Source organism: Equus przewalskii, chromosome 11, assembly GCF_037783145.1.
Source record: "Equus przewalskii isolate Varuska chromosome 11, EquPr2, whole genome shotgun sequence".
Taxonomy (NCBI): Eukaryota; Metazoa; Chordata; class Mammalia; order Perissodactyla; family Equidae; genus Equus; species Equus przewalskii.
In genome coordinates, this window is record NC_091841.1 from 11620151 (window position 1) to 11646790 (window position 26640).

General features: G+C 57.5%; 3 protein-coding genes across 10 annotated transcripts in view; 1 reads left to right on the forward strand and 2 right to left on the reverse strand.

Annotated features, from left to right (window-relative positions):
• CSTPP1 (centriolar satellite-associated tubulin polyglutamylase complex regulator 1) overlaps positions 1-6538 on the forward strand; it is a 184174-nt gene extending 177636 nt beyond the window's left edge. For 2 of the 4 annotated variants that reach the window (XM_008543187.2, XM_070565095.1), the window contains exons 6-9: positions 613-808; positions 1442-1551; positions 3946-4009; positions 4279-5035. In XM_008543187.2, coding sequence (XP_008541409.1) covers positions 613-808; positions 1442-1551; positions 3946-4009; positions 4279-4453 — 545 coding nt within the window. In that variant the 3' untranslated portion in view covers positions 4454-5035. Of the gene's footprint in view, positions 1-612; positions 809-1441; positions 1552-3945; positions 4021-4278; positions 5036-6243 lie in introns of those variants that run through there. The other 2 variants (XM_008543231.2, XM_008543195.2) reach the window with 2 other exon arrangements.
• On the reverse strand, positions 6454-17667 carry ARFGAP2 (ARF GTPase activating protein 2). 4 transcript variants are annotated; one of them, XR_011524102.1, is made up of 17 exons: positions 16838-17640; positions 16545-16663; positions 15896-15968; positions 15250-15381; positions 15084-15164; positions 14184-14262; positions 13849-13905; positions 13119-13160; positions 12703-12755; positions 12108-12244; positions 11876-12007; positions 9929-10057; positions 9623-9848; positions 8626-8752; positions 8374-8467; positions 8136-8254; positions 6454-7670 (listed from the first exon to the last, which is right to left on the reverse strand). XR_011524102.1 is itself a non-coding variant. In XM_008543168.2 (17 exons), exons 1-17 carry the CDS (start codon positions 16907-16909, stop codon positions 7650-7652), a joined length of 1602 nt encoding a protein of 533 aa, XP_008541390.2. In that variant the 5' UTR covers positions 16910-17640; the 3' UTR covers positions 6454-7649. The 4 variants fall into 4 exon arrangements, 2 of the variants coding, with proteins under 2 accessions (XP_008541390.2, XP_008541397.2); XM_008543168.2 differs by having other exon boundaries at positions 9714-9848; XR_011524103.1 differs by lacking the exon at positions 13119-13160 and having other exon boundaries at positions 16838-17667.
• Positions 17641-26194, reverse strand: PACSIN3 (protein kinase C and casein kinase substrate in neurons 3). 2 transcript variants are annotated; one of them, XM_008543164.2, is made up of 11 exons: positions 26055-26194; positions 23069-23141; positions 22729-22818; positions 22420-22576; positions 21474-21709; positions 21196-21351; positions 19665-19840; positions 19397-19517; positions 19084-19220; positions 18552-18673; positions 17641-18167 (listed from the first exon to the last, which is right to left on the reverse strand). In XM_008543164.2, exons 3-11 carry the CDS (start codon positions 22780-22782, stop codon positions 18052-18054), a joined length of 1275 nt encoding a protein of 424 aa, XP_008541386.1. In that variant the 5' UTR covers positions 22783-22818; positions 23069-23141; positions 26055-26194; the 3' UTR covers positions 17641-18051. The 2 variants fall into 2 exon arrangements, with proteins under 2 accessions (XP_008541386.1, XP_070421195.1); XM_070565094.1 differs by lacking the exon at positions 26055-26194 and adding an exon at positions 25371-26035.
• Between the last annotated feature and the right edge of the window lie 446 nt (positions 26195-26640).

Consider the following 26640-nt stretch of genomic DNA (forward strand, 5'->3'; position numbering starts at 1 on the left):
AAGCATCGCTACCGCACAGCAGCGTGCATTGGTCAGCAGTGGCTTCCTGACAAGGGCTCGATGACTAGAATCGGAAAACAACCTCAAAGCTTTAATAAATTAGCAGCTTGCAGGCTTTCTCTTCCATGCTGATATTCCAGCATGCTCTCTTGAGTCAGAGATGCAGGTGGCCTCACAAGATGGGGCTTCCTGTGGGAGTGGGCACACGTTCACTCTTTCAAAAAATACTTGTAGCAGTGCTAGGTGCTGGGCAGGAAGGCGACCAAGGCTCATCCCTGCCTTTGTACAAGGATCTTCCATCCCAGCAGGAAGACAGAGTAAATAAATAATTACATGGAAAACACGTCGTCGGATAAGTGCCACGAAGTACAGGGTGCTGTGAAAGTGGGGAACGGGGATCTCACCTACTCTAGGAGCATCTGCAGAGGAGGGGGCCTGTGAGCTGAAACACACATTAGTGTCACCTCTCAGGAGTGTGTTGGTCACACAAAGTCGAGGGCTCCTGCTCCTGGGTTGGTGTGGAGCTGAGGTAACAGAGAGGGGAGGACACAGTGAAGGGACGAAGTATGTCCCCTCTGCCTGACCTGTGCCCCCTCCACCCATGGTACCCAGAGTTCCTGGAGAGCGTGGCTGCCATCTATCAGGACCTGCTGTCAGGCAAGAACCCCAATACAGTGATTGTGCCCACGTCATCCAGCGGGCAGCACCGCCAGCGGCCGGCCTTGGGCGAGGCCAGCATGCTGGAGGGAGTGGAGGCGTCGCTCTTCTACCAGTGCCTGGAGAACCTGTGTGACCGGCACAAGTACAGGTGAGAAGTGGGCCTGCGGACCCCACCTCAGCCCCAGGGATGTTGTGATTGGTCCCGGCCTCCTAGGGCCCGTGACGGTCATAGTACAAATTAGGGCAGTGCCGTGTGCCCGCAGACCAGGCTGTGAACTGAAAAGCTGCCCAGGTGGCTCATGTGGGGAGGATTACTTCCACTTGGGCAAGACCAGTGGTAGATGACCAGCGTGGCCCCTTCTTCATGCCAGGAGATTGACGGGCCTTGACTTTTTAGAGAGAAGGAAAAAACATTCACTGTACAAAGAACTCACTTTACAGAAAGGGAGGGTTAAGCTGTCCTGTGTGGCACAAAGTCCCCTTCTGGTCAGAGAAGCCAGTTTTGGTCTCTTCCAAGAAGAGGCTGTCACCTATTGCCATTTCCCCATCCTTCCCCTCCCCCCTAGTGAAGGCACCAGTTGGTGAACATGCCAGCCCTTTGTGTCTACAGTCGGGGCCTTGCTCCTGGAGGTCTGCCATGCTGCCCCAGGGTCTTAGGGCCCCCAAGGCAGGAGGCCCCTCTGTCTTGGCTCTGGGCATCTCCTAAGCCTGAAGTATGGATGAGAAGTTGGCACTCAGACTTGCTAGTCTTTGAATCTGGCATCTGTGTTCTCCCTTCTAGCTGCCCACCCCCAGCACTGGTCAAAGAGGTCCTTAGCAACGTTCAGAGACTGACCTTCTATGGATTCCTTGTGGCTCTCTCAAAGCATCATGGCATCAACCAAGCCCTAGGTAAGCAAGAACTAGCTGTGCCAGCCTCTCCTGCCCCCACGAGACAAAGGCATGCAGGAGCTGGCCTGGGTCGGCAGACATGGTGCCATGGGGACCATCCCTGCCTTGACTTCTCAAGGCCAGACTCAGGCCTGGGGAGCTGGAGTGTGCACAGGACTGTGCCCTCTTAAGCGTCTCACACTCCATGATAAGGGACATAAGGGACGGCATCCCCGCCGAGGCCCTGCCCGGACATGCAGCCGCCTCTCGGAGGCGGAGGCGTGCCCAGCCCCTCCCCAGAGAATCCCCAGTGCCGCTTTGGGGCGGGGCCTGCAGGCTGGGCAGACACAGGGCTGTTTACCCAGTGGCTCTGGAGATTATGTGTCAAAGAGACCTGAATCCATTGGTAAACAGAGCAAAGGTGTGTCTGGAGAGGCCTTTTTCCTCAGCTGGAAAAAAGACCTGATTAATCTGAAAGGGAGCAAAAAAAGAGGGAGAGGCCTGCCCTGGCCGTTGTTCCTGTCCCTCATTTCATTCTCACTGGTTGGCCTTCTCCACCCACCCCGCTCCTCCCCCTCCCACACCTGCTGCTCTCCTAGGGGACGAGCCACCAGGCCACCATCCGCCAGAGCTTGAGGGGTCCTTATTTGTCTCTCTCCTCAAGAGTACCCAGGTGTGTTTGGGATCCCGGGTCCCTGAGTCTCGGAGAAGAGACATACAGCATTCCCCTGCCTTCTGCCAGTTGAGGGAACGGGGTCCAGGGAAGGCCAGTCCACATTCTTTAAATACCAGCCACAGTAGGCCGGGCACTGGGCTAGATGCTTCAGATCCCACACGGTGGAGCCTGCTGGGGGTACTCTGGGGTCCATGGGAGTGCAAACCCCAGCAGGACAGACTGAGGGCCCTTCCAGGCAGGATGCCACCTGGCAGCCTGGTTATTCTGAACCAGTGCTTGGGACATGCACAGGTCTGGGGACCCCTCAACTAAGTGACGTTGGTAGCCAAGGCTGCACAAGGAGTAGAAAGGAGGCAAATAGGAGTCAGAAGTCAAGGGTAAGGGGGCAGCAGGTAGGATTTGCTTAGGTTTTCTGTCGCGTTCGTAAGTAACTGACCGCCCTCCCTTCCTTTCCACCAATTGGCTGCTAGGAAGGAAAAGGAACCACTAACTGGATCACAGCCTGGACTAACCTCCTGCCTCACTTATTCTTTAAAGAGAACAATCACACATTCAGCCACTTTTGCGGAGTGCTAATGCTGGGTGGAGTGGCAGATAGAAAGCAGCATACCGTCTCTGCCCTCACCTGCGTCTCCAGTGTATGAAATAAAGATCCGGACAGACCTGGGTGCAGCCAGTTGTCCACCCGTTCTGAAGAGAGGTTGTCCTGTTCCCTTAGTCCTCAAGGCACCCCCACACACACTCAATGAGAGAGCTTCATGGAACATAGTTTGAAAACCACTAACTTAGAGCAAAAGGGGCCAGGAGGCACCTGAAAAAGCTCTGGAAAAGTCCTAAATTGAACTAGAGCCACATGGGTAATTTTAAGATTGAGGCTTTCTGGAGACCAGCATTGCTACCTGCCAGATCTAGGTTCTGACCACCAGTAAGCTCTTCTCCCTCAACAGTTTGCCGGTGAGAATCTTTCTGTCTGCAAACTTCAGCTTCGCCTTCCCTCCCACTGCTCACAGCTCCAGGGAGCATGCAAGACTCTCTCCTCTTACCTTTTCCCAGGATCAAAGAATCACTTCCCTTAGTTTGTCGCTGAGGAAGCAGCTCAGAGATTTGTGGCAGAGCAGAGACAGGACAGCTCCCCCTCCTGGCAGCTTCTGGCCACGCAGAAGAGTTTGGTCTGATCCTGACCAGCCTTCTCTTCTCGCCCTTGGGACCCTCCCTAGAGGAGCTGAGGCAGCCTTTTTGACCATTCTGTCTCCAAAGTGGGGTCACCCTAATTTGGGGGCACAAAGCTAAATAATTTCTGGTCTTTGGGGTGAGCCTGGGCCATATCCTCTCTCTTTGGCTCCTTTTCAGCCCAGTACCTGGTTTCTCAAGGAAGGATTAAACCCCCAGCACCAGCTCACAACCGACCATCTAGTCTTGGAAGGGGATTGCCCTGTTTGTGCAGAGATCTTGACGTTTGGAGATATCTCATAACTGTGGTCTCTGCCCCAAGTCGGGGAGGTAGGCAGCGGGGTTCCCTACATTCATCCAGAAGTACCCAAGACTTCCCGCCCCCGCAGCGGTCCCTTAAACTTCTCTTAAGAGCTCTTCCCCAGATCTTCTGGATCAGCCTTCCCAGGGTCAGCAAAATAGGCAGCCAGGAAGGTGAGGCGCATGGAGCCATCTGCTGTGAATGGGGCTAACTGGAACCTGGCTGAAGGACCCTCAGATTAAATTTTGTGCCCCCAATTATCTCCTAGGAGCTTTGCCTGACAAAGGGGACCTGATGCACGATCCGGCCATGGATGAGGAGTTGGAACGGCTGTAAGTGTCAGGTGGGAAGATGCTGCCCCCTTGTCGGGGCCAAACCTCAGGTGGACATGGCACTGCCCATCATGGGTCACAGAGCACTTGTCCATAACACCCCCTATCCATCAGGGAAGGGTTGGGGCCAGCAGAGCCTGAGGTAGCCTCTCTCTGAGTCCTTTGGGAATACAGCTCACGGTGTCATCCAAATGCAAGAGTGAGCGTGGAGGTCCTGGTCTCTGGACAGGAGGCATCTCGCTGCCCTCTGGGCTTCTTCCCTCCTTCAGGCTGGCCCAAGTCCCAGGCCTGGTCAACTCGGTCACTGCCAGTTCAGAGGCCAGCTGCCTGCCTTCCCGGACCCCTCCCCGGGTTGGCTCCCCGTGGAGACCTCTCCATCACGCCCGCAAAGTGGATGCAGAGAGTGATGGCTCCACTGAAGAGACAGACGAGTCCGAGACTTGAGGAGTCTGAAGGGTGCTGTCTGCAACGCCCTGTACCCTCCTCCCGCCCAGCCCTTGGGACTCCCACCCCGCCTCCTCTCCCACGCCTGTGCCATGCTGCCCTCTGCTGGTGGAAAGGCCAAATAACGGCCCCAGCCCACAGACCTGCCAGAGGGGTTCTGACGATCAACCAAACCAAGCAGTGAACCTAGAAAGTTCACAGCCCTCTCTCCCTGGCCCTGTCGCCTTTGCGCTTTACTCAGGCCCCAAGCTCACAGCAGACTGAGCTGAGGCCACCGGGAAGGTGACTTGGCCTTTGCCTTTTGCTGACAGTCCCCGCATAAGGGTCATGTCCCCACAGCAACTCCAGGAAGGGGGAGACCATGAATAAGCATGCAGGGCCTTGCATGATCAAAGGTGCTGCCAGTGATGCAGGTACTGGGAGGGGATGACCACGGTGGCCTTCTGCTGGAGGAAAAGCCACTAGCCATGATAGGATGAAGGGTGGGCACGAAGACAATTTCACTTTCAAAATCTGCTTCAAGTCTCCTCTGTGTCTAACAGTTAAACACGTGAAATGAATAAAGTCCCTTGTGTCTGGGAAGCGGTGAGTCTAAGGCCACCAGACTGAGGACGGGCGAAGGGAAGGGGCAAGTGTGGGGTTTTGGAGCCGAGTCCCAGCTTTTCTGGCAGGACTGGGAGGTGGGGACCAGAAGCCCAACCAAGCCCGGAGACCTGCCTCAGATAATGAGCCAAGAGGGGCTTACCTGCTGTACAGGATAGCAGCCTTGCAAAGCAACGGTGCTCACAGCTGGAACGGGCCTTCAGAAGACAAGCTCAGAGGGGTCAAGGTTCCCATAACTTTTAAGGCCAGCCCTCCAGCCAGTTTCCCCAAACATTTGCCAAGCACCTGCTCGGGATCAGGGCAGTGGGGATGCAGGTGTGAACAAGACAGACCTGAGGAGTACCAGCTTCCAGCCAAGACTGGACGAAGGTAAGGACAGGTGGTCTTCAACTTCCTTGAATTAGGCAGGGGTCCTCCAGGAAGTAAACCCACCCAGCAGAGCAGGCTGCCTCCTCGGAAGCAGGAGATCACCATCACCAGGCGCACACGTTCTCCTGGGCTCCTCCCTGCCGGGCCCAGCCCGCCTGGATAGTAATAGGAAGTGGGTCCCAATGCCCTGCAGGGCCAGGCCACGACTGGAAGTTCCAGTCCTACTGAAGCTCCAGGCTATGTGGCGAACTCTCTGGACCCACCATCATCTCCAGCCTCCAGCTGACGGAGAGCGGTTCCAAACTCCTGGCTTGCATCAGAATCACCTGGGGAGCTTGTTTACAATGCCAACAAGCTCCAGTTTGGGATGGGGCACAGAAATCTGGACTATGCGCACTCCAGACATTCCACAGCTGCAAGTCCCAGACCGCACTTCAGAGGTCACTGGCTTAGAGCCCCATGGCTCTACCTGTCCTTTCTAATCATCCACCCCCCAGACCAGTGGCTTACAACTGTACTCTTACAGGGGTCCTCGGACCCTAGGCGGCAGAGATGTTCCAGGAGCCCCTAGAGGAGAAACGGGTTGCCAGGCCAGGGGTTTATACATAGACACATCCTTTCTTCGTGGATTTAAGAGCGTTCCGTTAAGGTCTGAACATTTTCATTGTTTTTAAACCCCACTGAGAAACACGCCCCCAGTCACACCCACTGCCGGGATGAGGTGTAGGGCTGCTGAGGGTGCTCACCTGCCGCAGCCATGTGGCTCAGAGGATGTTAAAGGGCCAACTAACACCAGCTCTTTCCTCCGCGTGCAACAGGGTGGTAAGGTCGAGGCTGCACCGGACCTCGCGGCAGCACAGGGCCCAGGAGCCAGGCACCTTTGGCTTTCACAGAAGAGACAAGTTGGAGGCCCCGGAGAGAGTGCCCTCAGCTTCGGCACCGACACCCTCCCCGTATCGGTGGGAGCCCAGAGAGTGAGGCGAGGGGCCTGCACTGGGCAGGGAGGCAGGATCCAGAGAGGACACTACTTCACTCAGACCAACAGGGGCCCAGGGCCCCATCGGGGCTTTATTTGACACCACTTTGTTTCAATACAAACAGTCCAGAAAGAAAGTCACGTCCCTTTGGGGGAGGGGGTTGGGGGAAGAGTGGTTTGTGTTGCTTGGGAGCCCAACCATCAACCCACAGGGGGTGGGCTGAGCCCAGACTGCCAGCACGGCAGGGAAAGATGGCACCAAGGATGACACAGTGCATGGCCCAGTGGCCAGGGGCAGGCCTGCAGCTCTGTAGGCGCCTCAAGCTCTCACTGGTGGGTGCTGTCCAGGCCCCTCTAAGCCCAGGATGATGCAGAGGAAGAAAGCTGAGCCCCAGGAGCCTGCTTCTGTCCCTCATGTCCTCTGCTTCCTTGGCCAGCATGACGCTCACAGCATCCAGAGCAGGGCACAGGGCAGATGAGACCCACCAAGCAGGGGAAGAAGGGACAGAGGGTCCTGCGGGCCACAATGGATGGTATGGAAGGACTCCGGACACCCAGGAGGAGAAGTAATCCTCCAAGTGATCACTGTAAAAAGGGGTGATGACACGGAAGATCACGTGGGCCTCCAGGCTGGTCCCAAATGAAACCTTTAGGTGCCACATCAAGTTTCTACCCTTAGTAAGGCCCTTCCCCTCCCCTGCCCTCTCCTGGTGCCCAGAAGAGGCCACTGGAGCAGCAACAGCAGCAGCAAGTCCAGAGCCTCCCTCCCCTGGGGGCTGGTCTACAGCAGAACTCTTTCTAGATGCCCCCACTGGTTCCAGAGAATGGGGCCCAAACCCCCAGATGATCTGGAAGGATCCTAGAGCTGGCAAAAAAGCCTTGCACTTTTGACCTTCCCTACTTGGGGAAGGGCTGGACTCAGAATAAGCTATCCTGAGGAACGCCCACCCCTCACTCCCAGTGTGGCAGGACAAGTGAGCAGCAGCTTTGGGGGCAGAACTGAAAGGACAATAATCTAGCACACAGTGAGGCGGGGGGCGGTGAATAAAGGGCTCCATCTACAGGCAGAGGTCGAGGGCTGGTACCACCGGTTCCCCTCACCCGAGATCCTCAAAGGCCACCCCACTCACACACCACACATACAAAGTAATAATGCCTCCCCAGCTTCCACAAGGCAAGCATCCCTGGGCTGGGAGTCATGGGGTTTTGCTGCTGTCACCACCATAGGCCTGAGCCATGAAGCCTGGATCAGTAGGAACCATAGCGATCCTAGGGATGGGGGAGAAAACCACAAAGTCAGTCTCTAAGTCGCAGCAGCTTCCCAGCATGTGCACCCTCCCCGCAACACAGCCCACGGTACTGGGGTACTCGGGCCGGGGAATCCGGCACCAGTCTCACCATGGCAGACTGTTTCCTGTTTTATTGTGACCTAGGAAAGGGGTTGTGGCCAGATCCCAAGGGGGAAGCCCCGCCTGAATCACCGAAACTGGGGAGGGAGGAGAAAGAGCAGTACAGGTGACAGACTAGGGGAAAATCAGTGCAGACGTGGCATCATCCTAGGGAGAGGCCCGCCCTGGTGCCAAGCTCAGAGGAAGAAAGCTGCCCCTCCAGGAAAGTACATGCTCTCAGGCTGAGGGGCTCCCCACAGCAGTGTCTGGATGAGGTGGAGAAGGCCAACCTCCAAGCACTGCTCCTAAGGCCCTCCCACCCCAGGGCAAGCAGCCCCAGCCTCACCTGTAAAGAATTCATCACACCGTTGGCCAGCACAGCCATCTTCCCAGCCACAGACTTGACACCCTGCTTAAACTGGGCAATGTCAGCCGTGGGGAGCACGTTCCCCAGAGATACGCTACCTGTCAAAGCAAGGGGAGGGCTGACCCAGAGCCCTGCAGGGAGCCCTTCCCAGTCCTCAGGGCCTTCCACCTCTGCTCACAGGTCTTGCCTGGTGTCAGCCACACCACTGGGGCCCTACCTGCTCCATGAGCTCCATCCACGTCCCCAAAAAGGTCTGAAGAGCTGATGGCGCTGCTGCCTGAGAGCTGCTGTAGCCGAGACCTGGCTTCATACTGGGATGAAGAAAAGGCAAGGGTGGGATCTTGTGGCCCATGACCCAAGAACTCACACAGGCCCAGACACCCTGGTGCTGCAGCCCAGCGGAGCAGCAGGGAGGAAGCTCCTGCTTCTGCCTGCGGCCTCCAGGCTCAGGGTGGACAACTCTGCTTACCTCGGCATCCACCTCCCGCCCAAAGAACATGTCAGATGAGATGGCTTTGGCTCCTGCAAATTTCTGACGCGCTTCACTGGACTCAAGGCCTGAGCTCCGGCTTTCTGCTTCCCTCCGGTTTGTGACTCTGCAGGGTAGATGTGGGACATCTCTGACCCTTCCCATTACTATCTGAGGCCAAAAAAGACCACCAGTGGCCCCATCTGACTATGGCTCTGGGACTCAGGGGCCCTCTCCCCCGGATGAGGCCCCTCCCTCCTCCACAGTGAAGCCGAGGTAGAGAGCTCTGTCAACTCCACTAGGCAGTGTGGACATACGGTTTGGAGGGGCCTAGACTTCTGCCCCAAACCACTACTGCCTCACCAAGGTCCAGGATGTGATGATATCACTCCTGCTACTCTATTCCTAGTTATGACTGGCCTAACATTAGGGTGACCACATGTCTCGGTTTGCGTGGGTTTATACCTACTCTCCTGGTGTAATTAATAGTACCCCCTTTTACTCTCAAAAGCAACCCAGTGTGGATGAAAAGGCATATGTTCACTCTTACCTGGCACTGATACGCACAGACACTGGGCTAGGTGTGTTTTATAGTTTCATTCATTTAATCCTTAGAACAGCCCTGTGAAGTCATTACTTAAGTCCTCATTTTACAAATGGATTATTTGCAAATAACCTATCAATTACACATTGCCCAGATTAACGTGAAACAAGCTTTTTAAAAAATAAATAAGATAGGAGCCAGAGACCCATATCCCTTAGGAGGTCAGAACTGACACATAAAATCAGGCCCCTCCTGCCAGAGAAATGGACCTTGAGCAAAAGCAGCTCCTAGGCCTTCTGTGCTGAGGAAGCACAGCTGAGCCAAAGCCCGATCCCTGTGCTGTCTAATCCGGCAGCCACTAGCAACACGTGGCTATTTAAATTTATTAAAATGACATTAACAATTCAGTTCCTTGGTTGCACTAGCCAGTTTAAGGGCTCAGGAGCCACATACTTAGTGGCTCCCACATGGGACAGTGCAGATCCAGAACATTTCCAGCATCACAGAAAGTTCTACTGGACAGTGCTGCCCTAGACCACTCCACCTTTCTGAGATAGGCCGGATGCTTGAGATGGTCACTTCTGGCTCCTTCTCCTCCATCCTGTCCATACCCCAGGAGGCATCTGTATCCCAGCGGGAACCAAAACTTTCCCCCAAGGAAAAGGGGTTGTCCTTGTACCTAGGGAGACAGTACACTGGCTCAGAGAAGCTTGATGAGGAACGTGGTAGCCAAAGTGTGCACCCCAACAATAACCTTACTTTGGGGGTCCAGAGGCAAAAGTACCAACATCGTCAAACAAATCCAGCTGCGAGCGGGAGGACTTTGCAGTCACCGGGGTTTCCTGCTCGATCACCTGCATTTCAGACAGCACCGAGTGGGAGACAGAGCTATGGAGGAAAGCACAGCCAGGCCACGGGAGCGCCGGTGAGCGTTAGTGTCACCCAGGAGAAGATGCCCAGCTGTTGGCATAGACCTGGCTTCTCCTTCCCTGGGCGCCACCCAGAGCCTTCCACCCCCACCCATGCCCAAGGCTGGGCCAGACCCAGCAGGGAGCGCTGGCAACTGTGCTGAACTGGAGAGCGCGCCCTCAAGTGTCTGCACATCAGCTTTGTTTTCTCAAAGTAGTGTTTCCCTGGCAAATGACCGTTTGCCTGCTGTAAGTTTAACAGTAACGTGCACCCAGTGGTGGTGCTCTGTCCTGGAAAACAACTGCTGGCCTTGCTGCCCTATGAGCCACATCCTTCACGAAGATGGCTACATACACACAGAAAGGAAGACGAAAAATGCCCACAACCAGGGAAAGGAGGCTAACGGCATCAAAGGGTAGGTTCTTAATTATCCCATTCCCCAACTTAAAAAAAAAAAAAAAAAGCACAGAGCCTGGTTTTCTGCACTAAGGCCTGTATCTGCTGTCTGGTTCCCAATGAGAAGAGGCCTTGAGTTGGGCCCGCAGGACCACCTCTCGAGGCCTCTCTTTCCTCCCGTATCATGCTCCACAGGGGCATTTTAAGGACTAATTTTATTTAAATAAATACATTTAAAAATATCTATAGCTTTTAGCTGCCAGAACCCCAAGGAGTGAATATTTTGCAACAGAGCTTTAAATAGGGTGGGCTGCATTTAAGTAAAAGATTCTACTGTACTACAAAAAAGAAAAAAACAGCTGAAAAATTGTTCATACCCTTTAACCCAGTAATTCCTGGGACCAAAACAGGGACGGAAAGGAGACCTAACGTCCTTTTCGGGATTGAAATATTATGTTTCATGTTCAATTAGCTGAGGGTTACAAGTAATACACAGACTGAAAGGGAAGAACCTAAATCCAACGGGCACATGGTCTGAAAGATTATGTAGAAAGACCCAGCCTCATCTTCTTCCAGAGAAGCAGGGATTAATGGCCAAACATACTGAATTTGGAATCAAATAGTTCTACATTCAAGACCTAGTTGTGCCAGTTACTAGATTTGCGGGCTTCAGACAAGTTGCTTAATTGCCGAGTCTCAATTTTCTCATCTTTGGAAAGGAGTAACCCCACCTCCTGCACAGGACTGTCGTGTTTAAGTACATAACACCAATGGAAGAGTGCGCCACTCAGCACAAGCTAACGGTAGCCAGGACTGCTGAGCCTGGCACTGTCAGATATGCCAATTTTTGAGAGAGATCAAAAATCTCTAGAAGTTAACTTGGGGTAGAGCTAACAAAATGTCCACAACAACTGGTTTGCAGCCCGTTTGTGGTTTTTTAAGAAAATGGTCCTGAAACAGGAAGGATACCACCCAACCAAAGGACGTTTGAATGCCTGGGGGTATTTCCAAGCATTACCGTGTCTGGCAGCACAAATGGCATTTAGCGGACAGGGATTAGGGATGCTAAAAGCCCTGCAATTCCCAGGGAGGTCAGGAGAAATGAGAACCTGTCACAGGACTCCAAGCGCCGTCAGCACCCCCCTGAGGAAGCACCTCCCTGGTCTCTTAGATATACTGAAAGGCACCTGATCCTATGTTTCATTCACTCAACAAATACTTAGGGAGCACAGACCTCCTATGTGCTAAGCACTGTACCGGGCACTTTAAGACAACAAGCAAAGCCATCTATTCAGCCTCTGAGGAAGCCTCAGCCTGCAACCCCAAACTGCTGGGCAGAACCTGCAATGGTTCCCAAAAGACAATCGCACTGCCTGGCCACACCCCAGAGCTGAGCCTCACCTTCGGGATACCAAGCCCATGCCCAGCCTCTCTGCCTGCTCTCGCTTCTTCCCTTCCAGATTCTGTAGCTTCTTCTCCTCCTTCTTCCGGTCAATTTGCAGCTCCTGGTAGGCTAGACGCATGGAGGCAACCCTTGGAGGGAACAAACGTGTCAGAGCCGGCACCCAGTCTGACCTGTCCTACTTGCCCACCCAACCCCTCATGAGCCGGGGCCCCTCCGGCAAACACTCACATGGACTCCTCGGCCTGCTTCTTGGCATCAGCCACCTGCTGCTCACGGAGCTTCTCTGCCACCTGGGCCTGTCGCTCAATCTCGCTGAAGCTCTGGCTGCTCACCTTCTGGGCCCCGAGGCCTTTCTTAGCACCCAGCTGGGAGGAGAAGCACATGACAGAGGCCTTGCCAACCACAATGTCCTCCGTCCCCTCCCAGGTATGGGTACTCTAACCACACCCACAAGGAAAGGGATTCTTCTTAAAGTTGAGGGTAAAAAACAGGCACCCAGTGAGCATGGTCGAGGGAGGACAGCGCTCCTGCTGGAGGGCATGACATGGCCCACACAACCCCAGCAGAGGCCTCAGGGCCTGAGGACAGCAGCTAACGCTGACCAGGCGCAGTACGTGCCGAGCACTCAATGCACACGATCTCACTGACTGCTCCCAGGAGCCCCTTGAAGACAGGCATCTTGACGGCCCTTCAGAGGTAAACTCGGAGAAGTTAAGTACCTCCGTCAAAGTCAGAGAGCCAGGAAGCGGTAGGGTCGAGGGGTGAGTGCCGGCAGTGGGACTTCAGCTCCCAACCACTCTACCATCCTGCCTCTCCCACCTACCCCTTTCTTAGCTGCTGCTGGCTTCTTCTTGCCAATGAGGGAGGTTTTCAGTTCTGTGTGAGAAAGAGGGCGGGGCACGAGTGAAGACAAAGGGAGGTCAGAGGCAGCAGCTCAATCCACACCATGCAGCTTCTTGGCAAGAACTTCTAAGAAGAAGAGCTTCAAGCAGGGGAAGGCAAAGCTGCCACCACCAGTTCCAACCGATGGCATCAGGGACAGTCCAAGTCAGACAAGGTCAGGGGAGGCTACTGACTCCCAACAGACTGAGAACCTAGACCTGACGTGCCAGACGGTCAAAGTCCCTGAACCAACAGGAAGGTTGCCAGGCAGGGAGCAGATGCCAAACACCAGCCTCAGCTCCTAAAGCAGGGAGCTGGCGTGCAAGAGCCTGAGCTCCCCAAGCGGCTGTTGATTACCTCTGGCAGGAAGGGCCCCTTTAGGTGACAGATACATGGACTCTGGAGAGAAACAGACTTGTGGCTAACAAGGGGCCCAGGCCAGAGCCTCCATATAGCTCCTAAGCCCAGAGGCCCAAGTTATCTCAGAGGCCTCTACAGAGCCCCACTTTAGACCAAGCCATGCCAGCCTTCTCATGGGCTCAGTTCGACAGTCATTCTGCTGGCTTCCTGCCCCAACCCCCAAGGGTCATCAGAACAAACGAAAGTCAACAAATGGATTGTTCACCCTGAAGCAAGTCTGAAGAACACTAAGAGTAGAAAAGACCTGAAAGACAGGACAGGGACTGGCTGAGAAAGGGCAACGTCACCTCCAGCCACGAACAGCTCAGAGCTGTCCCTCCATCTCATGAAATGGACCACACAGGCCAATCCTGCCTCAGACCCCAGGGTGAGGTGTCCAGTCTCATGCTGGCCTCACCACCCTTTGGCTAGGCCCAGCCCCACCCCTGGAGGCAGACCCCAGGCCTTGCACCACCGCATCCAGGTTCACCAATTCAAAGGGCCTGGCTCTAACGTCCTGGCAGTTGACGTTGCAGCCACGAATTCAACGCCAGTCCCCACTCCAGAAAGGTCAGATGCTCGGTCTCCTGGGGCCTCAGTCCACTGACCAGGCAGCAGCAGATCTAAAAACAGTCCTTGAGGCCCACCCTCTCCCAGACACCCCTCACCTGCCAGCAGGCATACTGACCCAGAGAGGCTTTGGGTGAGGTGCCAAGCAGATCCGTGTTGGGGCCGTGCTCCGGCTCTATGCACACAATGGTGGGAATTAGATGTAGAGTTCAAAGCCTCCTCTGACCTCCCCTCAAAGGAAATGATGGAACAAGAGTAGGGGCACTTGCTTTCCTCAGCTTCCTGAGGCCACCGAAAGACAAAAGGAATGCCTACCACTTCCTCCAAGGGATTGAAAAGAATCCCAGCCCCCCCAGGGATAGAGGAGATGTCCCGCTCCTATTCCCATGGCCAGGTGTCCCCTTCCCAGCCCTGAGGACCAGGGCACTTGGTTGGAATCCAGGAAGAACTCACGTGCCAGGCCACTGCTCTCTGCCGGAGCTGGCTGCTGGGTCTCTGCTGGGTCAGTGGCTGGTGCATTCCAGGCAGGGGGCTGAAAAGGAGGCCAGATCACAGAAGCCTCAGTGAGTCACTCCTGGTGGCAAGGAGCACGAGCCCCTACAAGTACCGTGTGGAAACAAAGCCCTACTCCAAGCCCATGAGGAAAGGAGACTAGAGATTAGTGAGTAAAATTATAGTTGCTATTCACCATGGAAGAAAAAAGCAGGAAACTAGCAGCTACCTCCACTATCTACTTAGAGCCAGAGCCCATTCCCCTAGTTTACTAACAACTAACCGCTACTGGGCACATACCATGTGCCAGACACAAGTCACAGGGCTTTTCACACATAAACACGTTTAATTATCACAACAAACTCAACGAGGTAGATACCTCTCCACTTTAGCGGCTGAGGTTTTGACAGGCTAAGTGATTTGGCCTTTCCATGATGGTGGCTAAGTGGAGGAGCAGGCAGTGAGACAGAGAGTCTGCCTACAGCCCCCAGTGCCAGCAGGGGGGAGCCTCGCAGGGCTGGGTTGCTGGGGAGGGGATCCTTTCATCGTCCCCAAACACAGCGCCCAGGAACCCAGGAAAAGTTGTTTGGCATTCCTGACACCTCTTGAGCCTTCACGAAACTTCTCCTCCTCCCTAACACCCCGGTTTATAGGGTCCATTCCTAAGGAGGGCCACATTGCAGCCCCACTCATGGGAGAGGGAAACACCTGCACCTACCCAGCTATGGACCCCAGACATGCCGTCTGAGGTATCACACCAAGGCGAATGGAATCCACACCCGTGATCACAGAAGGCCTTGGCCTTGGTAAGTAACCCACCTGTCAGGAACGACAGTGGGCAACATTCCTGTGGGCACTCACCTGAGTGTGTTCTGTGAAGAAATCAGAGTCCTTCTTCTCTGGGGAGTGACCGGAAGCACTAGTCATATTGTCTATCCAAAGCTGGGAGGGAGAAGACAGCCTTGAAACCCAGGGCTCTGAAGATCCCCACCCACCCCGCTACCCAGCCCAGGGAACAGGCACCTACATCAGTGCCATGCCTAGCCAGGGCCGCGCTCCCCAGCTGCCGGATCTTTTCCCGGTACATCTGGGCAGCTCGGCTGTTATATTTGGTGTTGGCATCACTCGCTGTGCATCCATGTTGGCGGAAGAAAGCTGTCTGGAGAGCAAAGAGGAGAGGCGAGCAAGCTCTAGGTGATCTCCCCAGAGCAAAAGAAGCACCCCCTTATAATAGCCCGGTCAGTATGCAGACAGGATGATACGCTCTACTGATACCAGTTTTTCACAGAAGTAAAGCTCCTCAGAAATTCCTGTGAAGAACGCAGCTTCCCACCCTCTGAGCTGGCTGGCTGAACCCAGCCCTCACTGGACCCCGCCTGAGCACAGCACGCCGTCCCCACTGTGCCCATCCTTCATCCAGGCCTGAAGACCTGGAGGACTGTGGAGGCCCCAACTTCCTTAGCCTTTCCCAGAGAACATGTGTCCCGTTTAGCCTTAATCTGAAGCCCCTTTGAGAAGAACAACGACCAATTTCCAAGTTTAGAGAGTAGCGCAGTGTTGGTATAGACCAGAGAACCCTGTGAACAGAGAAACTGAGAGGGCCTCGCCGGAAGTCACTGTAAAGTTAGTGCCCAGGCAGAAAATGGGGGCCGGAGGATGGTAAGGAGCCTTACCGCATTGGCGTTCCCGCCGACCTGCATACACCTCAGCTGGAACCAGCTCCAGTTGGAATCCAACTCTGTGGACCTGCAAGGGCTGCGTGTCACCCACCAGCAGATACCAGGGGACGCGTCCCTGGCAGACCCACACCTGTCATTTGGCCTCGGGCTGCAATAGGCGCCCAGGAAACATTAATCAGCCACCACCCCTCCACTCGACCCTGTCTATGAAGCTTTGCTCTCCACTCATCTACTCAAAAGGCTACTAATTATTTCCCAGATCCGAAAGGAGGTCGAATTCTCAGGCGCTCAAGCTTGGACTTGGCTTCCCCATTAACGACAGCCAGTCTCGCTTCCGACGTATCGACGGATGTATCAGCAACAACAAGGTCAATGCAACTAAGTTTTCCCCGAAACTAACGCTTGGAGTGTCGAGTTTGACCGCCAAGAAAAAAGGGAGTTTTAACCCAGGCGCGGAGACGAACCGCCCCTGTGGCAAGGGGCTCGCACAGGCGGTTCCCTCCCGCGGGCGGCCGCAGACCCCGGGCCGGGAGGTTTCGCATGCCGAATTCAGGGCGGTCCCAGCCGAGGCAGCCGCTCTCCCGTGCTGAGCACACAGCCCCGGCCGGCCGGGGGCAGCCCAGCAGCCGCACGGGGCCCCCACCTGATGAAGCTGAGATGGACGCCCAGGGAGCGGTGCACCCCAGAGCAGTCAATGCACAGGAAAACGCCGTACGTGATGCTGGCCCAGCTTGGATTCTTGGCGCCACAGTCAAAGCAGGCCTAGGCGGAGGAGGAGAGGAGCGACGGTCAGGGGCCCCGAGCCGAGGCCGGGTGCTGACACCCCAGGAAAGCAGCCCGCGTCCGCCGCTCTCCCTCCCTCAGGCCCCGGGAGGGCCAGGCCCCGGAGAGACCCTCTCGGCCGGCGCACACCCCGCGCGCCTCCCGTTCCCGCACCTTGTTGGTCGGAATTGCGCGAAGCCTTTTAAAAAGAGTCTGGATTTCGGTCTTGCTCGGCTCCGCCGCCATTTTCTCTCCTTCCCAGACACCAGTGCGACCAACAGGTCCCGTCACGGGCCAATCCGCGCCCGGGAAGGCGAAGTAACCTGGTTGGTCTCAGCAGTGCCCTTGCCAGCCGAGGGGTGGGGGAATCTGTCCGATCTGCACCAATGAGCGGCCAGCGGGGCAACAGTGACGTCAGCAGCCTCGGCTCTGCATTGGTCGCCCGAATCAACGCTGCACCAGGCCGGGGCCAATCCGCAGCCAGGGCGGAGCCAACCCGCAGCAGGCGCGGAGCGACGGCTCGCGGGCTGGTCCAAACCTCGCCGGAGCGCTGCCCGAACCCCCTGCTAACCCCAGAAGGGGGAGCCATCTCCCAGGAGGCGCGGGCTGTGACTTCGGGGACTCGGGCTTGAGCTGGAGCCGGTTCCCGGTGGATGAGTAATGATTAACAGTCCTACCAAGCACTCATGGTCCCACCGACCTGAACGGGAAGGCAGACTCCCCGGGTTCCCGCCCAGCTCAGAACTCGGCACCCAGCCTCCAGCCTTGGCCGGTTTACGCCAAGCCTGATCTCGAGTCCCTTCCCCCCAGGTTAGGGTCCTGAAGTTGCAGGGCAGGTACAAGCCGGCAAACCTTGCCCAACCCCCGCCCGCATAACTCTAGGCCCAGGGACCTCCCCTCGCTCGGTGCCTCTCTCCAGATGCCCTCTGGAGGCTGGTATGGGTGGAGTATCAAAAAAGACGCACACAAGCCTGACGGCGCTTTTTTCCCCCCAAGTTTAATACACACTAGAACAAGCCACAAGAGGATGTTGCTAGTCCAGAACTACACTCACCCCAAGACCCCCTAGGAGCCCCAAAACACAAGAGACCAGGAACTGCGTCCATGGCTCCTGGGGAGACCCAAAGGCTCCTGGGGAGGCTCAGGCACCCCTGAGCCCTTCTGTCACCTCCTGATCTCCCCTCAGCCTGGACTCTGTTGGCTCTTCCCTACCAGTCCCTTCCTAGACGCAGGCCCCTCCCCTCCCTGGGTCCCAGGACTTCCTCCCTCCTGGGGGACAGAGGGGCAGCAGCAGCACGATGGTTCAGGGCCCTCAGGTCCGGCTGTCCAGAAGAAGCTGGGCTCTGACTCAGGGTGGAAAAACGTGGCTGAAGGGCTGTGAGGGCAGGTCAGGCCCCCACACACTCCACGTAATTGGCAGGATACAGGCCAATACGGCCACTCTGTAACTGGCCTTGGCACCAGCCCTGCTCGTCTTCCTCGCTCATCTTCAGCAGCTCCTCCCCTGGGGGAAGGGGAATTGGTCACTGCCAATCGCCCTGGCCTGGCCCCTGTTCCTGCAATTGGGTCAAGGACTGAGGGGCAGGGGATAGTACGGGAGCCGAGCTAGGAGAAGAGACGTGGCTCAAGCAGAGGGAGGTCAAAGTCAGCAAGCCACTCCAGCCCAGACCCTGAAGGCAGCGCTCAGGCCCCAGCTGGTGACTTTGAGAGGCAGGCAGACGCTCTGACTCTGATGCCCGAGGACTGGACCCAGAGCAGCCTTAAGAGTCAGAGAACTGGCCCGTGAGAAGCGGTATCTGGCTTCCCTCTTTCACATCCCTGTTCAGGCTAATAAAGGGGGTGGGCAGGCTGAAGTCTGGGAAGGAACAGGAAAGGGGTGCCACGGTACCTGCTCGGAAGCTCAGCTCATCAGCTTCCTGGCCAGCGTAGTCGTAGAGGGCCCGCACCCGCACCCCAGTGGCAGCCTTCCGGGAGCTCTCCTCATCTGACCACTCCTCCTCCTGCCCACCACTGGAGGGGGAGACAGGCAGCAGGCTCAAGGCACAAGGAACACCTTGAGCGACTGGGCCTAGGACTCAGGGCCAAGGGCTCACCCCCTGGAGGAACCCCGGGAGACGGCAGGTGGGGAAGAAGTGGAAGATTCTAGTCTGACTCTGCCATGCATGCCTGTGGACTCAGGTGTACTTCCTGCCACACAGCGCTCACACGAGCAGTAGATGAGAGGGAACGTGGGAAACACCTGGAAAATCTAAACCACCATGAAAACTGGTATCATTACAACTGCTAAGTGGGTCCTAAGGTCTCGGGCCCAAATTTTCAACCCACTTCAGGTGTGACGGGAATGAAGGGGAGGAGACAGCAGAAAGGAGGCCAGGGGGCAGAGCTGTTTTCCTTCCCACAGCCAGGCTCCTGGCTCTCACCCTGGGGACCCCAGGGACTGGGGTGGGGGCACAGCGCCATCTCTTGTGGCCACGATGCTAGTCAGAGTAACTTCATCAGGGCTCCGGCCACCCTTCTCCTTCCGGCTGATTGTCCTCTGTGTGTCCAAGGACCACTCCTGTGGGAACAGTGCTTAGGGTCAGGCTGGGCTGCAGGCAGTGGTGGCAGCCAGGGTCATCCAGACGGCCTTCACTCACCTGATCCCAAGCCCTAGCCTAGCCTCCCTCCTGAGTCCAGGCTGAGCCCAGTGGGAGCCCACCCCCCTCCCAGCCCCAGCCAGCTGGGAACACGTACCTCAAACTGTGGCCAGTTCATGGCCATCCCCGGCCCATGCGTGCTACGCCACCAGCGCAGATCCTCTTCGTCACTGGCTGCCTCGATGCTCTGATGCAGGTCACGGTGGAGTTCTTGGAACCTGTGGCCCAAGGCACAACCCTCAGGCTGGGAAGCCCTGGGCCCCTGCACCCCTCAATCTCATTCAGCCCAGCCAGAACCCAGGAAAGATGGAGGATGACCCCCCCAGCGTCACCCCCCACCTCCATGCCCACTCTGCAGGCCATACTTCTCGCTGCTGGAGAGGTCGAGGTGCTGATGGAAGGTGAGCAGCATATCCTTGAAGAAGAGAAGCCGCTGGCGCTCAGCGGCCTGGCAGCTCTCGAATGCCTGCTCCATGTCCTCCATGTAGCGCGGGGTGTAGCGATGCAGCTCTGCCAACGTCTGCTCATACTGGGTTTTCACCTGAGTGGGCGAGGAGGAGGCCTGGTGAGGACAAGACCTTCTTCCGCTCAGGATTCCACTAGTATTTCCTGGGAACCACCGTGGGCTAGACCTTGAGCTAGGCACCAGGGGCAAGTCGTCCTAAAACCGGGCTCCTGCCCCCAAGGACCCCAGCAGCCTAATAAGGGGAGTGACATTCGGACACAGCAGCTTTAAGAGTCTGATGAGGGGCCAGCCGGGTGGCACAGCAGTTAAGTATGCACGTTCCACTTCAGCAGCCCGGGGTTCACCGGTTTGGATCCCGGGTGCGGACATGGCACCGCTTGGAAGCCATGCTGTGGCAGGCGTCCTACATATAAAGTAGAGGAAGATGAGCATGGATGTGAGCTCAGGGCCAGTCTTCCTCAGCAAAAAGAGGAGGATTGGCGGCACATGTTAGCTCAGGGCTAATCTTCCTTAAAAAAAAGGTAAAAATAAAATAAAAATTAAAAAATATAATGTGAGTCTGATGAGTTTAGGGGGCCGGCCCTGTGGCCGAGTGGTTAAGTTCGCACACTCTGCTTCAGCGGCCCAGGGTTTCGCTAGTTCAGATCCTGGGTGTGGACATGGCACTGCTCATCAGGCCACGCTGAGGTGGCATCCCACGTGCCACAACTATGAAGGACTCACAACTAAAAATATACAACTATGTACTGGGGGGCTTTGGGGAGAAAAAGGAAAAATAAAATCTTTAAAAAAAAAAAAGTCTGATGAGTGGAGAGTGAGATGAAGTCCACCTGTGGGGAGAAATCAGAAAAGGCTTCAGGGAGGAGGTGGAAATGGACCAGCAGCTCAGAGGACGGGAGGATTTAGAAACACAGAGCTGGAGGAAAGGGCGCTCTGGCCGAGCAGGCAACGAGAGAACTTGTCGCAGGTGGTACACTGTGAAAGGAAAGGAGCTGGGAAGGTGTCAACTGCTAAAATTATCCCAATGCCTGAAATGGCACCATTTCTTTCCTCGGGTAAAGCATCATCTTCGCTCAGGTTCCTGGATAAGGTAGAGAGAGCGTGGCAGGTGGGGATTAGAGTAATAAGAGTGCTGGAGCAGCCCGGTGGTGTAGTGGTTAAGTTCATGTGCTCTGCTTCGGTGGCCCGGGGTTTGCAGGTTCAGATCCCAGGCCAGGACCTAGCACCGCTGTGGCAGCCTCCCACATAAAATAGAGGAAGATTGGCACAGATGTGAGCTCAGCGACAGTCTTCCTCAAGCAAAAGGGAAAATCAGCAACAGATGTTAGCTCAGGGCCAATGTTCCTCACCAAAAAAAAAAAAAGAGTGCCGGGGACTGGAAAAGGCCCTCAGGAGCCCTGAGCTGGGCTGGCCAGTCCTGCAGCCTGTACCTTCTCGGCCTCCTTGGTGCAGCGTTCCACACGCTCCTGCAGCTTGCGCAGCTGCTCCTGGGAGACGGCACTGTCTGCCTTCGCGTGACTCTCCCGAGTCTGGGCAGTCTTCTCCTCCTTCCGGGCTGCGTGGTAGCTCTTCTTGGAGGCCTCAACCTGGCGCACATGGGGACAACTCTGGACCCTGCACACCACACCCTGGCCCGCTGCAGCCCCCTGCAGCCCCCTGCAGCCCCAGGAAGGGGCCTGCCTCTGAGGCCCATCTCTCCCAGGCTCACCTCCTTCAGCCTCTTTAGCCAGGGCTTCTGGGCCTTGCGGAAGCCATCCTCGGCAGCCCGGCTCTCTCGGAAGCCACCCAGCACAGGCCGGTGGAAGGCACCCCGCTGCCAGGCGCGCACCCGCTCGCTGTCCTGCCCCTGCAGCTTCTCCCGAACCTCGAGGTGCAACACGCTCAGCCGCTCGGCCGCAGTGAAGAAGGCGTGCCAGGCCTTCTCCAGTGTGCCATACTGAGGGCCTGCAGGGAGGCACGGGGCTGGGGGCAGGCCAGGGATGCCCCTGGAAACAAGCTCGCCCCCCTCAGTGGGTGCTGCTCTGGGTGCCAGGCACAGACGGGGGACGATGTCAGCTCCTACTGATTGAACACCGACTCTGTGCCCTAACATACGAGATCTCACTGGATCCTCACCTTATACCCCACTGTGAAGACAGTGTCATGATCAACATTTCACAAGCGAAGAAACGGAGACCCAGAGAAGTGAAGTGAATTACCCAAAGCATTACAGCTACAAGTGGATCTGAGATTCGAACCCACGTCTACGGCATAAACCACTACACTCTGTTGCCTCCAGGGGAAGAGCCAGTGTCTGTCCTCCAGGAAGGCAGCTTGTTAGGTTGGAAAGATCCCAAGTGCCCGAGTCAAAAGGACTGGGCTTCAGCTCCCCCTAGCTGTGTGACTTCAGACCAGTCACTTAGCCTCTCTGAACTTCCGGATTCTCCTCTAGAGAATGGGTAGAACAGGACCATCACCATCAAAGCGTTGTTAGAAATACCAAAATAACTCATGACCATACTTTGCAAACTCTAACAGGATGGCGATGAGAATAACCAGGAGGATCTTCTCTCTTTAAAGGGAAGGCGACCAGATGTGCAAAAAGAAACTGCTGTGCCTGGTCCTCCCACCCCCGGCGGCTCTCTGCTCCTGGCTAGACCCAAGCGCGGGCTCACCCTTCTCCACGGCACCCCTCCACTTGCGGGCCCAGTCGGCCAGCTGCTGGGCATAGGCCTTCTCGATGCGGGCACGCTCCTGGAAGCAGCTGACCAGGTCCCCGCATAGCCGATGCCCATCCTCCACCCGCTGCACCGTGCGCCTGTAGTTGCCAGCCTGGGACATACACAAGAAGGATGGCGTCACCCTGGAGAAGCTCCCTTGAGGCCTGGGGCTGACAGCGAGACTCCTCCTCTGGACAGGTGGCTGTTCCCAGAGTGGGGTGGGCACTTCAGAGCCACCCCCAAAGCGGGGACCCAGCTGCTCACCTCCCAGAAACTGCCTTCCAGGGCCTCCCCTCCAGCGTCTTCCTCTGGTGCCATGGTGTCCCCGCAGCACGGAATGGTGGCGGATTGGGCCTGGGAAGGGCAGAGGGGTAAGCAGGGAAGCCAACAGACGCTTTGGGGGACAGGAAAAGACCCTCTCCTACCCCTGGGCTTTGCCCGCACTACCGTCCCCACCACCCAAGGAACTAAACGTCAGAGCTATGACTTAGCAGGCAGGGGTCTGGAAGTCCCCAGGAAGGGCCAGGAGAGGGGCGAGCATGGCAGTTTCCAAGCTCCTCCTCTCACCGGGGTCTGCCCTTCCCCTCCACTTCACCCCACATACCTGGGGGCCTAGAGATCAGTTCAGGGACCTGGCCGTCCACCTCTCAGAGCTGCCACTGTGAGTCTGCTTGAAGCTAACAAGAGCAAAGGAGGGGGTGAGGGCGGGGGCCTGGTGAGGCCAGGGCGGTGCCCAGCTCCCCCGATATAGCAACTGCTGTCAGAAGAGCCAGATTCCAGCCAGGAGAATGCCAGGCGGGTCACACGATCCAGCTGGGGATTAGATGGCAGGCGGGGGTGGGTGGTGGGCAGAGGGCCCCACTCCCCCAACTGCAGATGAGAGAAGAGGACGCCTGCCCAAGCCGGGGCCCTGTGGCCTTTCCTTCAACAACAAGGCGACCCTCTGCCAGACCAGGCCAAGTCAGCCTGCACCCAGCCACACCCCAGAGCTCCCTGTGCTGGGAAGAGCAGACTGGAAGCCAGGAGGCCTGAGTCTTCCCTTGGCCAAGAAGCTTGAGCAAGTGCATTTTACTGTCCTCTCCCAAGGGAGCCTCAGCTCCCTCTAAAGATGGAAATCCCGCCTCCTGGTCTGCTTCTGTGCTAGGGCTGAGGTAAGACCCAACCCAGCAATGACCAAGTATGTGATGGGCCCAAGAGTGACAAGGAGACACTCATCCTGTCCCACGGCATCCACTGAGGTCCCATTGGGCGCTGTGGGTAATGAGCAACCCAGCCCCGCCCTCACAAAGCCCAGACTCCAGGGCAGCATGGGGGAGTCAGACAGGTGATCGGCCAGTTATAAGAGTGTTCTCCAGAATCGCAGAGAAGAGCAAGGCAGATTCCAACCGCAGAGCCACCACCCAGGGGCTAGAGGACACAGTGGCATGTGGCCGCTCCCCTCTGCCTCCAGGCAGGGTCTCAGCTGTCCCTAGCATGGACTCAAGCCCCTAGAAGGAAATCGCTTCCTCTCTGAGCAAGCCCAAGGGACACTGTCAGGCCCAGGAGGACAGAGTCTGTGTCCACTGCCCCTAAAGCAGAGCTCCATCACAGACCTCTACCCATCCTTCAAAACTCAAATTGAGGCATCTTCTCCACGGTCACCCCCCATTCCTCCATCCTCATTCCCACAGCCCCTTGTGACCCCTCAGTCAGGGTATATATCCCACTGGGTTGTGACTGACAGGACAGGAATGGTCCCCAGGCATTGACAGAGACTTCCTGGGGGTCCAGTTTGCGTTTCTCCAGACACTGGAGTTAGTAGTTGAATGAAAAAACAAGTGACATTCACCTGAAGACCAGGAAACCCCCTGGCTACGGCAGCTGTGAGCAAGCTCAGCCTGAGGGAACTTCCACCCCTGAGCCAACAGGAGGGAGAGCTCGGGCCTGCAATGGAGGTGGCCAGGCACAAGCAGGAGAGGGCAGAGCAGCTGGCCCCACCAGGGCCCTCAGTGCTTCACCTTGCTTCCCATTTGCCCAGAAAGGACTGCCAACCAGATGGAGAGAAACAGAGCTGCAGCTGTAAATCACAGGCCCTTTGGAGCTGTCCCAGTCAGGCATCCAGGGGCCTGGGCCCCCTGCCTGCTCCAGCTCCATGCTCCGGCTCCCGGGAGAGCTGCCCCCCACCCTTCCCTCTCTCTGGCCCCAGAACAGAGCGGGCTGTGTGTGCAGGGCTGGCACTGCTCCCTCCGGCCTCCCAGAGCAAACACAAGCCCAAGCCCCAGGCACAGCCAGGCCCCAGAGCCCGGGCTTGATCGAGCTGTGGGGGTGGCCTTGCGCCTGGGCCCCTGGTGAGGAGGGCCAGCACCCTGGGCTTCCTGACTTCAGCAGAGACCCAGATCGGTCCCCAGAACACACTCCGCCACAAGCAGGAGCTCAGAAAGCAGATAATGAATGCTCCAGCCCAGAGAGCCAGCACCTACGGGGCCCTGAGGAGTCCACTGGGGTTTGGCACGGTCTCCTCATAGCTGCCTGGGCCAAGGTAGGGAGTCCCGGGGTTCAGGGAAGAACCACTCTCCCCACCTGAAGCTGGTAGGTATCGGCGCCCACACTAGTCCCCACCCTTCCCAGAAGCTGGGGGCATGCCCCTGGGAGGGAGCATTGCCATCCTGCCCTGCCCATCCTCGGTCCTGAGTCACAGGCTGCGCCCAGGGGCCTCTTCTCCCAGCAGCCCCTCCCGGTCTGCCCGCAGCTTGGGCTTTGAAGGCACAGGAGGGTGCAGGGGACTGGTCCAGAGAGGGGCACCTAGGCTAGAGCGGCTGGAACCAGCAGCCAGGGCGGCCGAGGCTGGGGGAAGGGGTGGCGCGGGGGAAGGGGAGGAGGCAGGGCCAGGGAGGGTCATAACAAAGGGGCACTTTTGGAAACCCGACCTGCCGGCTGAGGTGCCTGCTCCCCGATGACGCACACCAAACCTCGGAGGCCAGGGGCTGCCCGTCTGGGGCCTCAGCCCTCATGGACGGCGCCCTTCGACCGGCCCCGCTTGCCGGCCCGGCGCTGCCCAGCTCGGCCGTGGAGCCCACGCGGAGCGGCCGGGCCAGGCCTAGCCATGGAGGCTCTAGGACTTCTTGGCCAAACTTGTTGAATTTGGTCTCGGCGGGGGTGGGGCCAGCCGATCACCGCTGAGGGGAGGGGGTGCACCCTGCCTGGGCCAGGCCGGCCGGGGACTGCCGATGGTGGCCCGGGGCAGCGCCCCAGGAATTGGGGCTCTTTGCACAGGGCAAGAGATCGCCGGGGAGCGAGGCCCCTTCTGGGGCCCCAGGGCGGCTTGGGGCCTTTGAGGCGCCCCAGGAGCTGGGGTGGCTCTCCAGCCCCGACGTCCCCCTGCCCCCGGCCGGCCTGGGAAATTGCGGGGTGCGCGGCGCCGCACAGGAGACGCCCCCTCGGCTCGGCTGCAGCTCTTCCCGACATCACGCAGAGCGGGGTGGCCTGGGGCTCCCGGGGTGGGAGTCGGTCCCGTCGCAAACTTCAGGAGCGGGAGGAGGAGAGGGCGCGCTCCAGCCACGGGTCCTGCCGCCCCTTCCCCGCGGTCCCCCCCGCCCCGGGGCAGCACTCACCGCGTCCTCCCTGCGCGCCTTGGCGGGCGGGGGTCCGGCCACGCTCCGGCCCGAGTCCTGCCGTTCCCGGGCCGGGGCCACCGCCTCCCGGAGCGCGCCGGGCCCTCCCCCGGGAAGCCCGGCCCCCCGCCCCGCCCTCTCCTCGCACCGCGGCCCCAACCCCACCGGCGGGCGGCGAGGGCGCAGGGACCGCGGGCATCGCGGCCACCGGCGGCTCCCGGGGCGCAGGCCGTGGGGTCTCGGCTCTCGCCTGAGAAGCGCCAGGGCCGACTCCCAAGGGTGGCGCCTCGCCGCTAGAAGGAGTCAGATTTCGGCTTTGCCCCTCCCCGGCCTTTGCAGAGCCTGGGAGACCGGTGGAAGCGGGAAGGGATCGGGCCTGCACGGGCACCCCTTGGGGGGCCGCTTCGGGGGCTACACTGCCCTACATGTTTTTGCTGAGCACAGCTTTCTTAGAAGGTAGCTCCGGCGAGGCTCACCACCACCCCTTTGTAAGCATTAGGATTCCCATTGTACAGATGCGGAAACTGAGGCTCGGAGACCTTCAGCAGCTTGCACAAGATTTGTAGTCGGGCAGGACCCGCACTCC

What these genes read in the sequence shown, in the direction of transcription:
- ARFGAP2 (XM_008543168.2), bottom strand. Translation starts at nt 16,909, where the DNA reads ATGGCGGCGGAGCCGAGCAAGACCGAAATCCAGACTCTTTTTAAAAGG. An exon ending in TGGCTAGGCATGGCACTGAT is followed by an intron (nt 15,165 to 15,249) that starts GTAGGTGCCTGT and finishes TCTCCCTCCCAG; the next exon opens with CTTTGGATAGACAATATGAC. An exon ending in GGCGGGAGGTGGATGCCGAG is followed by an intron (nt 8,468 to 8,625) that starts GTAAGCAGAGTT and finishes TCTTCATCCCAG; the next exon opens with TATGAAGCCAGGTCTCGGCT.
- PACSIN3 (XM_008543164.2), bottom strand. Translation starts at nt 22,782, where the DNA reads ATGGCACCAGAGGAAGACGCTGGAGGGGAGGCCCTGGAAGGCAGTTTC. An exon ending in GGCTAAAGAGGCTGAAGGAG is followed by an intron (nt 21,352 to 21,473) that starts GTGAGCCTGGGA and finishes CATGTGCGCCAG; the next exon opens with GTTGAGGCCTCCAAGAAGAG. An exon ending in TGAACTGGCCACAGTTTGAG is followed by an intron (nt 19,221 to 19,396) that starts GTACGTGTTCCC and finishes CTGTTCCCACAG; the next exon opens with GAGTGGTCCTTGGACACACA.